The sequence below is a fragment of the Planococcus citri genome, chromosome 3 (genome assembly GCF_950023065.1).
Source record: "Planococcus citri chromosome 3, ihPlaCitr1.1, whole genome shotgun sequence".
Taxonomy (NCBI): Eukaryota; Metazoa; Arthropoda; class Insecta; order Hemiptera; family Pseudococcidae; genus Planococcus; species Planococcus citri.
In genome coordinates, this window is record NC_088679.1 from 77,347,434 (window position 1) to 77,361,487 (window position 14,054).

The 14,054-nt window shown below is 34.6% G+C and overlaps 1 protein-coding gene across 1 annotated transcript; it reads right to left on the minus strand.

Moving 5' to 3' along the window:
• Positions 1 to 6,670: 6,670 nt before the first annotated feature.
• Positions 6,671 to 8,388, minus strand: LOC135839431 (uncharacterized). The gene is made up of 6 exons (XM_065355449.1): positions 8,199 to 8,388; positions 7,925 to 8,067; positions 7,621 to 7,810; positions 7,376 to 7,538; positions 7,192 to 7,288; positions 6,671 to 7,100 (listed from the first exon to the last, which is right to left on the minus strand). The coding sequence occupies exons 2-6, from the start codon at positions 7,943 to 7,945 to the stop codon at positions 6,861 to 6,863; spliced, it is 711 nt and encodes a 236-aa protein (XP_065211521.1). The 5' UTR covers positions 7,946 to 8,067; positions 8,199 to 8,388; the 3' UTR covers positions 6,671 to 6,860.
• Between the last annotated feature and the right edge of the window lie 5,666 nt (positions 8,389 to 14,054).

Here is a 14,054-nt window from a genome sequence, read left to right on the forward strand (position 1 = left end):
CTAGAACTAGATGTCTTTCTGGTTTTTAAGTAGTTTTATTACTCGTATTCGGTGATTTACAAACATATGTTACTCTAACGTTATGTGCGATTCTGCCTGTTATCTCAAAGTGAATTTTCCGCGTCATTTTCAATGTGTTATTGAAACCAGTGGGCTATATTCTGATACATGCGCGTATTTATGAAAAAGTTTCGATTCACGTTTCGTTGAAATATTTAAATTATGGATTATCGACATACCTCAGGTACCCATCTTAGCTTAAAGATGTCCTATCGAGTGCCATTAGCCCAAATTTTGACAGTAATTACTGCATTTTTATTGATTATCGAACCTGTGCATGGTGCAAACATCACCGAATGCGACCCTGATGCGAAATTCATTTGCGAGAAGGTTATCACAAACATCGCCAACTGCAGTGAGAAAAGAACCTGCCAAACGATTAGCATTAAAATGATGAAGAAATGTGACACGAGCTACAAAGGCGACGAAACGATTAAACGAAAATGTGAAGAATGGCCTACGGATGAAAATCAATTACAAAATCAGTTTTTAACGTTACCAGTTATAAATTCGAAAAAAGGTGTCTCGTATTGGAATATGTACTGTGCCTTGTGTAATTACGACGATGAGTTTAAATTCGAAGATCCGGTGTTGCTGCCCACCACTGTAGAACGATGCGGACTGACTGCGTTTGTCAATTTTAACTTTGCTTTCAAAGAATCCATTGTGGACTGGTATAAAAACGTACTTTGCTATGGAAATACGACCAGAATCATTCGCGAGAAGTTATTAAAATCTGATTATCATTGTAACAAGACACCAAGTTATACCGAGATGCACGATTCTTCCTATCGCACATTTGGTAAATATTGCAATAATCATTCGTCGATTAATTGCCCGAAATTACCATTCAGAAATGATCTAATTTGTTCATACAGAAGCGGTATGGGTAAATATTGCGAATACGATTGGTTTCTTTTCGAAGGCTTTAACTTCGCGTATGGCGAAAATGGCGATATTTATGTGCCGTCGTTTTATAAAACTAAATTTCTTCAGGCCGAATATACTAATTTGACCGGCGCTAAAGGTATAATTTACCTTTGTGGTCGAGAATGGGATCGCGTATACGTGCCTATGAAAATATTCGCCGTCTTATGCTTCGGTACTTCTGTAGTATTCTTTGTACTGTGCATTGTACTCAATTGGAATAAGCAAAGTCTGCAGAATCTACCAGACAGAACTTTGTATTCGTTTTGTATCGCACAAATGATGTATTCGTTGCTTCGTTTGGACGCGGAGTTTCCAATGATCGATGGAACGTGTATCGCTGCGAATTTCATTTTTAATTATGCTGCGTGTACAACCACTCTATGGAACGTGGTAGTTTTTTTCGAGCATAGTCGCGTGCTTTATTTTTTAATTCGAAATCTAGAACTACCCGACGAAGTTGGTAGTAAAAAATATTTAGTCTATTGCTTCGTGTGTTGGATTCTTCCCGCACTTCCAACTTTATTTCCGTTGTTTTTCATTTCAATGTTTGGTGAGAAATCATCGTGTCCAAAAATCAAAGATTACTCGCTCGTATACTGCAGATTCGATCAAACATCGCACAGTTATGCAGGTTTAATCTTCGAATTGTTTCCGGTTATTTACAGATTCAGTGCAAATCTTCTGGCATTTGGTTCTATCGGGGTTATTTTAACAATTTTTTACTTATCCAGGCAGTACTATAGTATCGGGTACAACGAAAGAAACTACAGGGGTATTTTTAAGAAAACTTCGTTGGTATGCGCGGTGACATCTTTTCATTTCGTGTTTAGTTGGTTGGAGGAAACTTCAGTGTCTTTTGCAAACGGATTTTTCGAAAATGTATTCCATATTTTTGACAGTCTTATGGGTGTTTCTATTTTTTTCGTCTGTTACTACCATAAAGATATTGTTGACGAGGTGCTGGTGATGTGTAAATTGAGAAAACCCGTCTTGTCCGAGAATACAGAAGTTATTGAACGAGATTGGGAAGATGTTTCCCATTTTTCTAAGGAATAAATTAGAGTACATTCTATCTAGCTTAGCGTGAATCTAGGTTTACACCTATTTTGCCAGGGGGGAGGCAGAGCTTCGTATATTCTTCACAATTTTTATGGGTCGAGAGGGGTGGCGAGAAGAGGGTGAATCTTGGAATCTCATGTGAATACCTTCAAAGAGATAAATTTCAGAAACAACTACTTGGAGACTTGTTTGGGTGGGGGGGGGGAGATTAACTATGGTTGGATTTTAGATTTGAGGACATTGACGCAGTAGGTATTAAATTTCAGCTTTCTGGAGGTTTCTAGATTTTAGTAGACACTCTATGTTGGCAAATGCATGGCAGAATGTGAGGTCCGCCATCTTCAGATCCGAGAATATTTACAAAATTCGATTTCGGTGAATCTATTAGGTACATAGATGCAAATTTCTGCTCATCGTTTTGAATCCGAGTCAAGACTTGAAAAATTATTGTTTCGAACACTTTGAATCTGCTAATTTCAATAATTAATTTTCCTTCTCGTCCACATTCTATAGCACAAGTCGATGTGGAAAATGGTTTTTTGAAATTCAGTAGGTGATTCTAACATGGGTTTTCATGGTAATTACGTGAAAGTTCAGTAGATTAGGTATTGTTAAATGGCTCGCGAGAATTATTTTAGTGATTCTGGATAAAGATATTCTTGTATGTATATGAAAGGCAAAATGTACCTATGTAACCTGTATTGTGATTTTGCGATTTTAATTTGTACCTAAGTATAATTCAAAGTATTTGCGTACCAAGTGTTGGTGTCCTTATTGTATATTTTGTGAATATTTTTGTACAATTTTTAATTAAAACGCCTACGCTACTGATCGTTATTATTTTCTGTATGATATAGTATACCAGAGGTGTGACGAAGTGATGTGTGGAGGGGGGGGGGGGGTTAACTGTATTGTACCCAACTTTTTCCGACAGATTTTCTCAACTTTTTACCTCAGATCACCTTCTCTCTCTTCACCAGATTTTTCCAAATTGGCCAAATGTGGTTCGAACAAATTTTGGAAGGGGAGTTCGAAACAAAAATGTTAAATATGTAGATGTAAATTTTCAAAGTGATTATTTTATACAAAAAATTTGGATTTTTCTATTTATTTGGTTGTATTTCCAACATTTTGTCAAATTAATTTTTCTATTCTTGAAAATTTTCCAAAAATTTTGCGTGGGAAAAATGATGCAAAATGTTGACTTTCGTGACTTCAGAATTTTCAAATTTTAACAATAATTTCAGAATAAATGTCGATATTTTTAAAAATTGGAATGAAGGCCCGAGCGAAGTGACGACAAGTTTATTGACTTTTAAAATTTTGGCATTTGAAAGACTTTCTTTCTAAATAAAAAAAAAATAAGAACAGACCCAAATGAGGGTTGTAGCTTTTAAATAAATTAATTATTTCGAGAGGCATAAAAAGTAAAAACGATGTTTCTTAAAATGCAAGAAGTTTATTTTTCACTTTTAAAATTCGTGAGCAAAAGTTGAATAATGTCTCGCAGTTTTCGAAATAAGAGTAAATTAACACTCGATTTTTCGATGTCTCCCTCTGTCCCTTTCTCCTCATTTCTTTGAATTTGAAAAATAAAACTGAAATTTCCTGTCCCCTCAATTTTTGGGAAAAGAAAAAAAATTTGAATTTTGATTTTCTTTTTATAGCCTAAGAAAATTAGCATTGAATAGGGAAACGCTAGAGCGCGAGATGAATTTTGGTATACTGGCCTATTTTTATACCCTAAAGACGAATCCTTGGTGTCCCCACCTGTCCCTAGTGAGCTTTCCCCTCCCCCAATTGTGGATTTTAGCCTCCCAAATTAGGTTTTTCGCCCCTACTTCCCAAAATTGTGGTCCTAGCCCAAAAATTAGGTGTATAAAAGTTGTTCTAAATCAAATTTCCTATCATATGAGCTATGAACCAACTTCGTCCCCCTAAGGGGGGTGTACCTTCAGTCAATTTCAAGTAAATTTGCGTTGAATAGGAAAATGCGGGGGTGAAATCTGAATTTTGGTATACACTGGCCTATTTTTGTACCCTGAACACGAATCCGTGGAGTTCGCACATGTCCCTAGTGTTTTTTCCCCCAAATGTGGATTTTAGCCCCCCAATGAGATTTTTCAGAGGTTTTTCACCCCTATCTCCCGAAATTGTTGTCCTAGCCCAAAAATGGGGTCTGTAAAAGTTGTTCTTAATAAAATTTCTCATCAAATGAGCTATGAACCAACTTCGTCCCTCTAAGGGGAGTGGAGCTGGACTAAATCAAATATAGGTTAATTAGTAAGAAAGCGTTGAAAAATGCACCAAAAATGTACAATTGGGGGGGAAGCTCACTAGGGACAGGTGGGGACGCCACGGATTCGTGTTCAGGGTACAAAAATAGGCCATCAGTATACCAAAATTCAGATTTTCCCCCCGCATTTTCCCATTCGCTAATTTTTTGAAATTGACTGAAGGTCCACCTCCCTTAGGGGGACGAAGTTGGTTCATACTTCATAGCTCATCTGATAGGAAATTTTATTTAGAACAACTTTTATAGATCCAATTTTTGGGGAGGTAGGGGTGAAAAACCTCTGAAAAATCTCATTTGGGGGCTAAAATCCACATTTGGAGGAAAATCACTTGGGACAGGTGCGCGGACTCCACGGATTCGTGTTCAGTGTAAAAAATAGGCCAGTATACCAAAATTCAGATTTCCCCTCCGCATTTTCCCATTCGCTAATTTTTTGAAATTGACTGAAGGTCCACCCCCCTTAGGGGGACGAAGTTGGTTCATAGCTCATCTGATGGGAAATTTAATTTAGAACAACTTTTATACACCCAATTTTTGGGCTAGGACCACAATTTCGGGAAGTAGGGGCGAAAAATCTAATTTGGGGGGCTAAAATCCACAATTGGGGGAAAGCTGACTAGGGACATGTGGGGACACCAAGGATTTGTGTTCAAGGGTATTAAAAATAGGCCAGTATACCAAAATTCAGCTTGCCCTCTAGCGTTTCCCTATGGCCTCCTTTTTTCGGCTAATTTTCTTAGGCTATTAAAAGATTTCTAGAAAACTTGAAGGATCCTGAGCTTACAAATTTACAATATTTTTTTTTCCTAGTTGAGCTAAAAATAAAAAATAAATATACAGGTGTTTCCGAAATGTCTGCCAAAATTCAACTGTATAAATGTAGTACTCGAAGAAATGAACAAAAATGTTTTGATTGGTTACCTATCTTTTGAATTGAAGGAGCCACATGCTTCGTAGAATTCTAAATTTACTAATTTTGAAATAGCTTTTTGTGTTTGTCCACTCAAATATTAAATATGTATTAATTAGTGAATTCACTTGAAGGATCCTATCATTTTCTCATTTTTTTTGCAAATTTTTCAAAATTAGTTTACCCAAAAATGGTGTAACTTCTTGAATTCACAAATAGTAAGAAAATGTTTGCATCACTAAAATGACTTCAATAATAACCCACAGTGCTCAAATGGACGAACTAAAAATGTTTTTTTTTTGGGCGGGGGGGGGGTGTTATAAATAATTACAAGATTATTACACCCCTCAGGGCGGGGGGGTTATTACGACAAATTTCCTATATTTAAAATTGAAGGCGCAAACAAAATTTGAAGTGAGTTATCTCAAATTTGGAAATTTTGAATCAAGTTAGCTCCTTCAATTTTAGAGATAGGCGATTTGTTATAATAAAATTTTTTGTTCGTCCAATTGAGTACTATGGGTTATTGTGGGCATCATTTGAATGATTCGAACATTTTTTTTTTTGAAAATTTTTTTTAAATCAGTCAATTTCGAGTTTTACGAAGCACGTGGTTTCTTCAATTCAATTCACAAGATAGAGGTTTTTGAAAAGGTGGAGATGAGAACTGTAGAGAGTATATTTATATTTATCTCGTTTTAAAACTGTGGAATTTTAAGAAAATTGAATTGTCAAGTTCTGTTTTAGGGAAGGTGATGAAAAGTATTCGTTTTTTAAAAAAAATCGAATATTGTTGTTGTACGTCTCTGAGCCAATCATATTACAAATTTTTCATTTCAGAGCTTGATTTCAAAAAAAAAAAAAAAAAAAAAAAGCAAATTTGCTCTAACGAAGTAATGAAGTAATGGAATTCTTTATTTTTTTTTCACTTTTAATCTCCTTTTAATGAGACATGAAATTAATTTCACTCTTTACCAAAACAACAGACCCAATGACCTAAATATTATTATTTTTGTTGCTGCATGTCGTGTAAGAAAATATAATGTATTTATTCGTACGCGAGAAGGAAGAAGAGAGAAGAGATGGCCGACAATGTTTATTTTAAAACACGACTACAGATTGTAGGAAATCAGCCATGCCAGGAACCAGTATCACTTCTCACGATAATTATTTTTGTTTGCTTATACCTACTTTAATATTGTGAACGATTTAAAAAAAAAAAAAACTTTCATCGAGTAACACTTCCATCATAAAAATCATAACCTTGTTACGTTGCGATTATTTTGATTATTTTATGTAATCCACCTCGAATGCGTTCGTTTAAAAACAACTCGAGCGTTTAAATTTCACGTGTTTTTAACGGATTAAAAATCGAAGTACCTCTACCTACGTTTAAAAACAATAAAAAACACTCGTTTTAGAAAAAAAAGAAGGTAGTTTAATGGCTAATAAAAATGAGCTTAGAAATAAAAAAGAAAAAGAAAAACAATGAAACAATAATATAGGATTACGAAGTTCCTTCCAACAACGACGAGTTGATCAACTCTTGAAAAATTATAATAAAAATATTATTTTATTATTTGTCGAACAAGATGACGATGATTTTCAAAGATTAACCAATTGATTACCGGTCGTCTCGGCTTCGTTTCTTTTTTCGTATTCGTTGACCATTCGTAACATATCGACTTTTACTTTACGCTTCAATTCGGGCGTGAATTTCTTTATGGTGTTGGCTAAACTGCACATGAAAAAATCAATTTCATCTTCCGGCGGTTTGGTCGGATTAACGAAATTGTTGAGAATTTGCATTTGAGCGGCTTCGGAGTCGTCGATGAGATCGTCAGCCTGGAAAAGAATATGTTAATTTGGCTTTTTTTTTACAACATAATTATTATTTAGGAAGTACAGTGTTCGAGGATCGAGCCTTGGGACGTACTTTTCTTTTGTAGCCTCCAGTTAAGGTATGGTAATCACAGGTACTGTCTTCGGTTACACATAAAGAATTGTCTTCTTCGATGGCACTTGTATGCATTCTGAAATTGAAAATTCGAGAAATTAATATACGTAAATATTAGCGAATGATGACTCGATCGAGTGCGAAATGGAGTAAAAATGATTACAATCTGTCGCATTTGACATTATCTAAAAAAGATAATCGAGCGTAACGACTGGATTCTGGAATTGGTACGTCTTCCATATTGGAAATAGCTGCCTTACGTCGTCGTCTTCTAAAACGCATATAACTGTCTCTTATATTCTTCCACTTTTTTTGACAATCTTGAACTGAAGAGAAAAAAAATTATTATTACGGTGTAATTGATTGAATTTTTTACTCGATGAAGTGTTACGAAAGTTGAAAGCGTACTGCTTTTATTGTTTAATTTTTCGGAAATCATTTTCCAAATATTGAGCTTCAACGAGACATCTTTATGGTCTCGACTTTCGGCATCGTACAAGGCGGGATATCTTGATACTTCGTCGATTAAGCAGTCTTCTTCGGCCGGTGAGAAATTAAGAGAAGTATACGTTTTCATTTTCAAATCAAACCATGGTAGCTAAAATTACACATCGTTGGATTAATAATAATACAAATAGGTGCATATAAGGTAGATTTTTTAAATACCTATCTCGATACGTAATACTATGTTGATAATGTAGTAGGTACTTACTTCTCTCGCGTTGAATAACATTTATACGAGACAATTTAAACGAAAATCACAGCTAATGTAGTCGAACAATGCTCACAATCGTACGTAGAACAGTAATCTCTCATGACCAGCATCATTATCAAACACAATCACCAACTACGAATCTAATAAGCGAGGGGTTTTTGTTGAAAAATTTCACGTAAAATGTTTTAGCTATCTAATCGATAAAGTCTAGTCAGTTTATGATCTCTGTCTAGAGTAGTGAATGACATAATAGACCGTAAGGTCTACTTACCTTTCGGTATAGGTTTATTTCATATTTTACGTATCATTGTTCGACGTTTTTATAAGTAGACTGAAAATATTATCGAGTACGCGAATAACAAACTTTTTAATTAATACGAATTAAAACTAGACGAAGACGAAATTTTTTCACTGCTGTTGCCGTTATTCATTAAGTTTTTGTTTGAGAAACTGAATGAATTGAATTTTATCAGCTTCGTGACGCGGAGTTGCGTAGTGAAGTAGTAAATACGTACGTAGTATTTTAGAAAGTAGTGGTGGCTTATTTTCGTGGTGAGGTGAAACATGAAACAATCTCTCGTTCTCGTAGTCCTAATCATAATTCCTTGGACAGTTGGACTCATAGATATGGATATTAAAATCTATGGTTGGACTAGATCACAGGTCACACAGGTGAGAAAGACTCAAGTTAGACTCAAGTCTAAAATTGATCATTTTTAGAAGTTTAATATACCTTATAGTGGGTGTGGGTGGAGAATTTTTTCAATTGAGGAACTTAGTTAGATAAAGCTATAAAGTCTGCTTAGTTTAGTCGGATCAGCGGCCCTTGACAGCATGTGCTCAAGAAGTCGACTAGGATGAGAAAAAAAAAATCAGACAGCAATTTTGGACTGCTCGAGTGCCTGGCAATTATTCTGGGAAGGAGGGGGGGGGGGGGAGGGCTCGAAATGTGATTCCTGTGTTAATTTTTTCAATTTTCACCAACTGATACGAAAAGTTAACGTTTGCTGAACTTATTGTAATGTAATTCATGGATGGTGAAAGAACTCGATGGAATTTCATTCAATTTTTTAAAATTATTTTTCTTTCGCCTATTGCATTTTGAACATTTTTGTCGATTGTTTTGTACTCAATGAAGTTTTAGGAGCACAGTTACTATTTTTTTTTTTTACAAAATAAAGTACACGTCGTGTAGGCCTATATTATAAATTAATCTATCGAAATTTTTCCACGTTAAAATTGAATCGCGCGATTTTGAGAAAAACTGCAGGGTATCTAACAGGTAGTGAAAGTAGTAAAAGTTGTGAAAAAGTTGTGAATTTAGTCAAAAAGGTAGTGAAAAAAAGGAAAAATGCATTAATTTGTTCATTTGTATTCTTTTTTTTAAAACAATTTTTATTGAAATTGAAAAATATGTACTTTGCATACAAATATTCTTTCAATTCCAATTTTTTTGAAAATTTTCCATTGAAAAATTTGACTTTGTTAATTTTTTGTGTTTGTGAGGGGGGAGGGAGGTGTAGTGGAGAGCTTTCTGAAAATTCGGTTGATAAAAGGTAGTGAAAAAGTAGTGGTTTTTTCAACAAAAAAATCTGTTGGATACCATGAACTGGAAGTCATGCGAAAAAAATTCTCATGAGGAGCAACGAAGAGAAGGAAAATCGTCGATTGAAGCTTTTATTGAACCTTTCTGTTAATTGCGTTGAAATGGATAAATAATTGGTTTTTAAAAAAATATCTAAATCATGCAAACTCTCCGGAAAAAAATTAAACAAAGTTGCACCACTGACCACACCACAAAAGTTAATTGAGGAAGTTTTCGAAATAGTACTTGATGACATCATAATTCGGTTCAAGGTGACGTCATTCAGCATCTTTAAAAAATTTTTAATTTTTAATTTTTCTCAAACCAGCGTTGTGAAAACGAAATGATTTCGTTTTCGTTTTTCGTTTTTGTTTTCAATTTTAAAAAAATTTCGTTTTCGTTATATAACGTTTCGTTTGGGTTTTTTAAAAAACGTTTTTTTTCGTTATTTTTTTTCTTTTCTTTAGATGCACTTGTTTCGATTATCTAAACATTAATTTTGGCCAAAAAAAAGTGCAGAGAAATGAAAAAAATCAGAGATTCAAATTTGAAATTCACCAACTTGGTTTTAGAGCAAGAGCAAGAGCATTTGATTTTTTACGAAATACCCAGGATACAAAAAATTACAAGTAGGTACAATAAAATGAGATGTTCACACTTTTCCACTTGTAAAAACTATGATATGTACACGGGGGGGGGGGGGGGTATGACGCAGAGGACAATGTTGCTATTTTATGGATGCGGCAAGGGCAGGAAACCTGTTTGAGTCCCGCTTCCTTTCCATTGTTTTGGCCCTGGCAATATTAGCTAAGGAATGAAGTCACCACCAGACAGGAGATTGCAGCTATGAGCTAGGTATCTGATGAAATGCTTTCACTTGCGGCGAGGTGGAACATAGAACGTGCCTTTTTGCATTATCTTGGAATTAAAAATAATGCATTATTTCATCATTCAGTACTGGTCAGTTTTTTTACACACATACTTGGCGAAATGTACCTCTCATGGCTATCATTCCAACCCACTTTTTGTTCCTTTTTTTGACATTCATCAGAAAAAAGTGAAAACGAAAAAAAACGAAAAATTTATTTCGTTTAACGTTAAATATCGTTATAAAAAATGAATCGTTTTCGTTTAACGTTATGTTGCTTTTAACTACAAAAATTTCGTTTTTTTTTTTCGTTTTTCGTTTTCGATAAAATAACTTTTTCACAACGCTGTCTCAAACAAACCAGTGACCAGACCAGTGTTTAAAAAAAACTTTTTTTTGTTGTTGTTTAGGCCTAAAACAATTTTTTTTTGTTTTTTGCCTAAAATTCAAGTGTAAAATTCGGACATGTTTTAAATGTGTTTAAATTTAGATTAGAACGAATAAAACTAAAAAAAAAATGTTCAATAGGTACCTAAATTATCTAATGATGTGTAAAATGAATTTAGATTGAGTTTTTTTTCCCCCAGGGTATCTAACAATGTACTTACAAGGGAACTACCTGAACCGGCAGAAACGAAAATGAACGAATCAAAGCTAGATTGAAAGGGGACCACCTCAGGACCCCAAATCCAAAATTTGAAGTGCTAAAGTTGATTTCTCGATTTTTGGTGAATTTTTGAAAATTGAAAAATCCGAAAAATTATCAATTAATACCAAAAATAGAAAATATTGATAAAAATGGAATTTTCTCGGGAAGTGGCTCAGATGCTGTCCCTAACTCATTTACGACTATCGAAATTCGTAAAACCTCAATTCCAGTCATTCTGGAGCCTCCAGAGATTTATTATCATTTCTCCAGAAACTTGAAATTGCTGTGGAACGGCTAAAAATCAACTTTAGCACAAATAACTTTATTTGGGGCCTATGTGGGTTGCCTTTAACCATTTTTTGCAGTTGTCGCGAAAATCGGCGCGGCGTCTGCCGGTTCAGATGTGTATTTTTGGCCACTGGAAAAAATGACAAAATTTGAAAATGTTAAATATTCCATCTTTTACAATGCTACCTATCCGAAATCGAGCTCTGACCTATTTTTGACGTTCCGAATAGGTGAAACCTCCATTTCAACCATTCTGGAGCATCCATTAACATTTTTCAAATTTTGTCATTTTATTCCAGTGGCCAAAAATACACATCTGAACCGGCAGACGCTGATTTTCGCGACAACCGCAAAAAATGGTTAAAGGCAACCCACATAGGCCCCAAATAAAGTTATTTGTGCTAAAGTTGATTTTTGGCCGTTCCACAGCAATTTCAAGTTTCTGGAGAAATGATATAAATCTCTGGAGGCTCCAGAATGACTGGAATTGAGGTTTTACGAATTTCGATAGTCGTAAATGAGTTAGGGACAGCATCTGAGCCACTTCCCGAGAAAATCCCATTTTTCATCAATATTTTCTATTCTTGGTATTAATTTGATAATTTATCGGATTTTTCAATTTTCAAAAATTCACCAAAAATCGAGAAATCAACTTTAGCATTTGAAATTTTGGATTTGGGGTCCTGAGGTGGTCCCCTTTCGATCTAGCTTTGATTCGTTCATTTTCGTTTCTGCCGGTTCAGGTAGTTCCCTTGTTAGTGAAAGTGGTGGGTTTAAAAATGAAATTAGTGAATTTAGTCAAACAGGTAGTGAAAAAATTCACCTATGCGTTCATTTGTATTGTTTTTAAAAATAATTTTGACCAAAATTGAAAAGTACCTACTTCATAATAAGTACATAAGTAGTACAAATTTTCTTCCAATATCAATTAAAAAAAAAAAATTCCTGCGAAAAATTTGACTTCGTTTATTTTTTTGTGTGTGGGGGAGGGGATCTAATGGCGAGCTTTCTGAAAATTTAGTTGAAAAAAGCCAAAAAAGGTAGTGAAAAAAATGTGATTTTTCCAAAAAAGTTAGATACCACGAACCAACTTCTGGTAATTTTCAATTATGGGGGGGGGGGGTCAATTTGACACATTTTTTTACCTTTTCTGCAGTTTTGACAAATCGTAATTCAATTTTGAGAATTTCTGATTAATTCTTGGCATTTTTCAATAATATGTATGAGTGGTCTGTGCAAAATTTTACTCAAATGAAAGTGAAACGATTTTCTCAAATTTTTGTTGTTTTCTGATGGTCCATCAATTTTTGATATTTTTGAGTGATTTTCACAATCAATTTTACAATTTTTATGATAGATACGTTATTTGTAAATACTCATTTCTGACTCTTTATTAAACATGGAGATCGTCCGCATTTTTACTTTGCTGGCCTTCGATCATTATCATCTCATATATCTGTTGATTGATCAATAATTTTATAACTAACTAATCTACCTTAATTTTTCTTTGTTTCAGGTGAGTACAAATTTACTTCCAAAAATGATAGAATATAAACTCGCGTATGAAAATAGGTAAGTAATTTTATAATCCTTGTGAGAAAAGTTACGTAAGTCACTATCACACCTGCAACCTTTTATTTTCAGTGGCGAATCAAAAAAAAAAAAATTCTAAAATCGCGGAATTTGAAAATTAGCTGAAATAATTGTCCTTGCGAATTTTGAAACAGTAAATAAAATTTTCGAGTTCGCAAACGATTTCGATTTTTTAATGAATTTTTTAAAAATTACACTCACTCAGCTCAGGTCAAAAATGAAAAAAAAATCAAAATTTTACGAAGTAGACCAAGAGAGCTGCCTTGTTTTCGACCCTCCAAATCGATTGATATCTAAAAGTTAATCTGATTAGTTGCTAAAACACACTTGATGTGGATTTATTTTATTTCACGAAATTACATCCAGGATTTTAAATGTTTTTTAATTACAGCAAACTGATCGCTGCCAAAGTAATCAAGGAGTAGGTTGTACTGGTCGTCATTTCGTTTGATAATTTCGTTAATAACGATATTATTGATTATCTCGAGAAGGTCTTTTTGTTCATACAGTTCAACCCTTATTTCCGAGACATGTTTTTCCTTGAGAAAATTTTCCAAAATACCCGATAGCGTTTTATTATTGAGCTGACGTACCCTAAAGGTAAAATTATACAGTGTAGCATCGGTGGCGGTTTCCAACGCGTTTTCAAACTTGTCTCTGTACATCAAATCTATGTAAAGGTCATCCCTGCCGCGAGCGGCAAGTTTATCGAATTGCATGGAGATTATTTTCTGTATTGCTTTCTGATCTATTACACCATTGGTCGTATACAATGCAGCTATACTGTAGTCTCGAGTTTGCATTCTCGAGTATTTGTAAGGGCTGACCACGAGTTTAAGGAGATGTTTGATTTCCTCGCCTGTTTTAAACGGATCCTCGACGATCTCGCGAATGCTTCTGAAACTCAGCGAATTGCTTTTTATCTGATGAAAGATTTGCGCGCCTTTATGGATTTTTCTGCGCCAGGAGTAACGAATGGCAGCTTTGTCGTAATGACAATGGCATGTTTGGTGCTCGTCGCAGTAACCTGTAGATACGAAGCCATAAATTCGAGCCACCATGAAACATTGAATAAGACAAGCGTCGTCGGAACCGAATAGTAGACACGACAGTGCTGGGTTTTCTTCATCTTCTGAATTTAGCC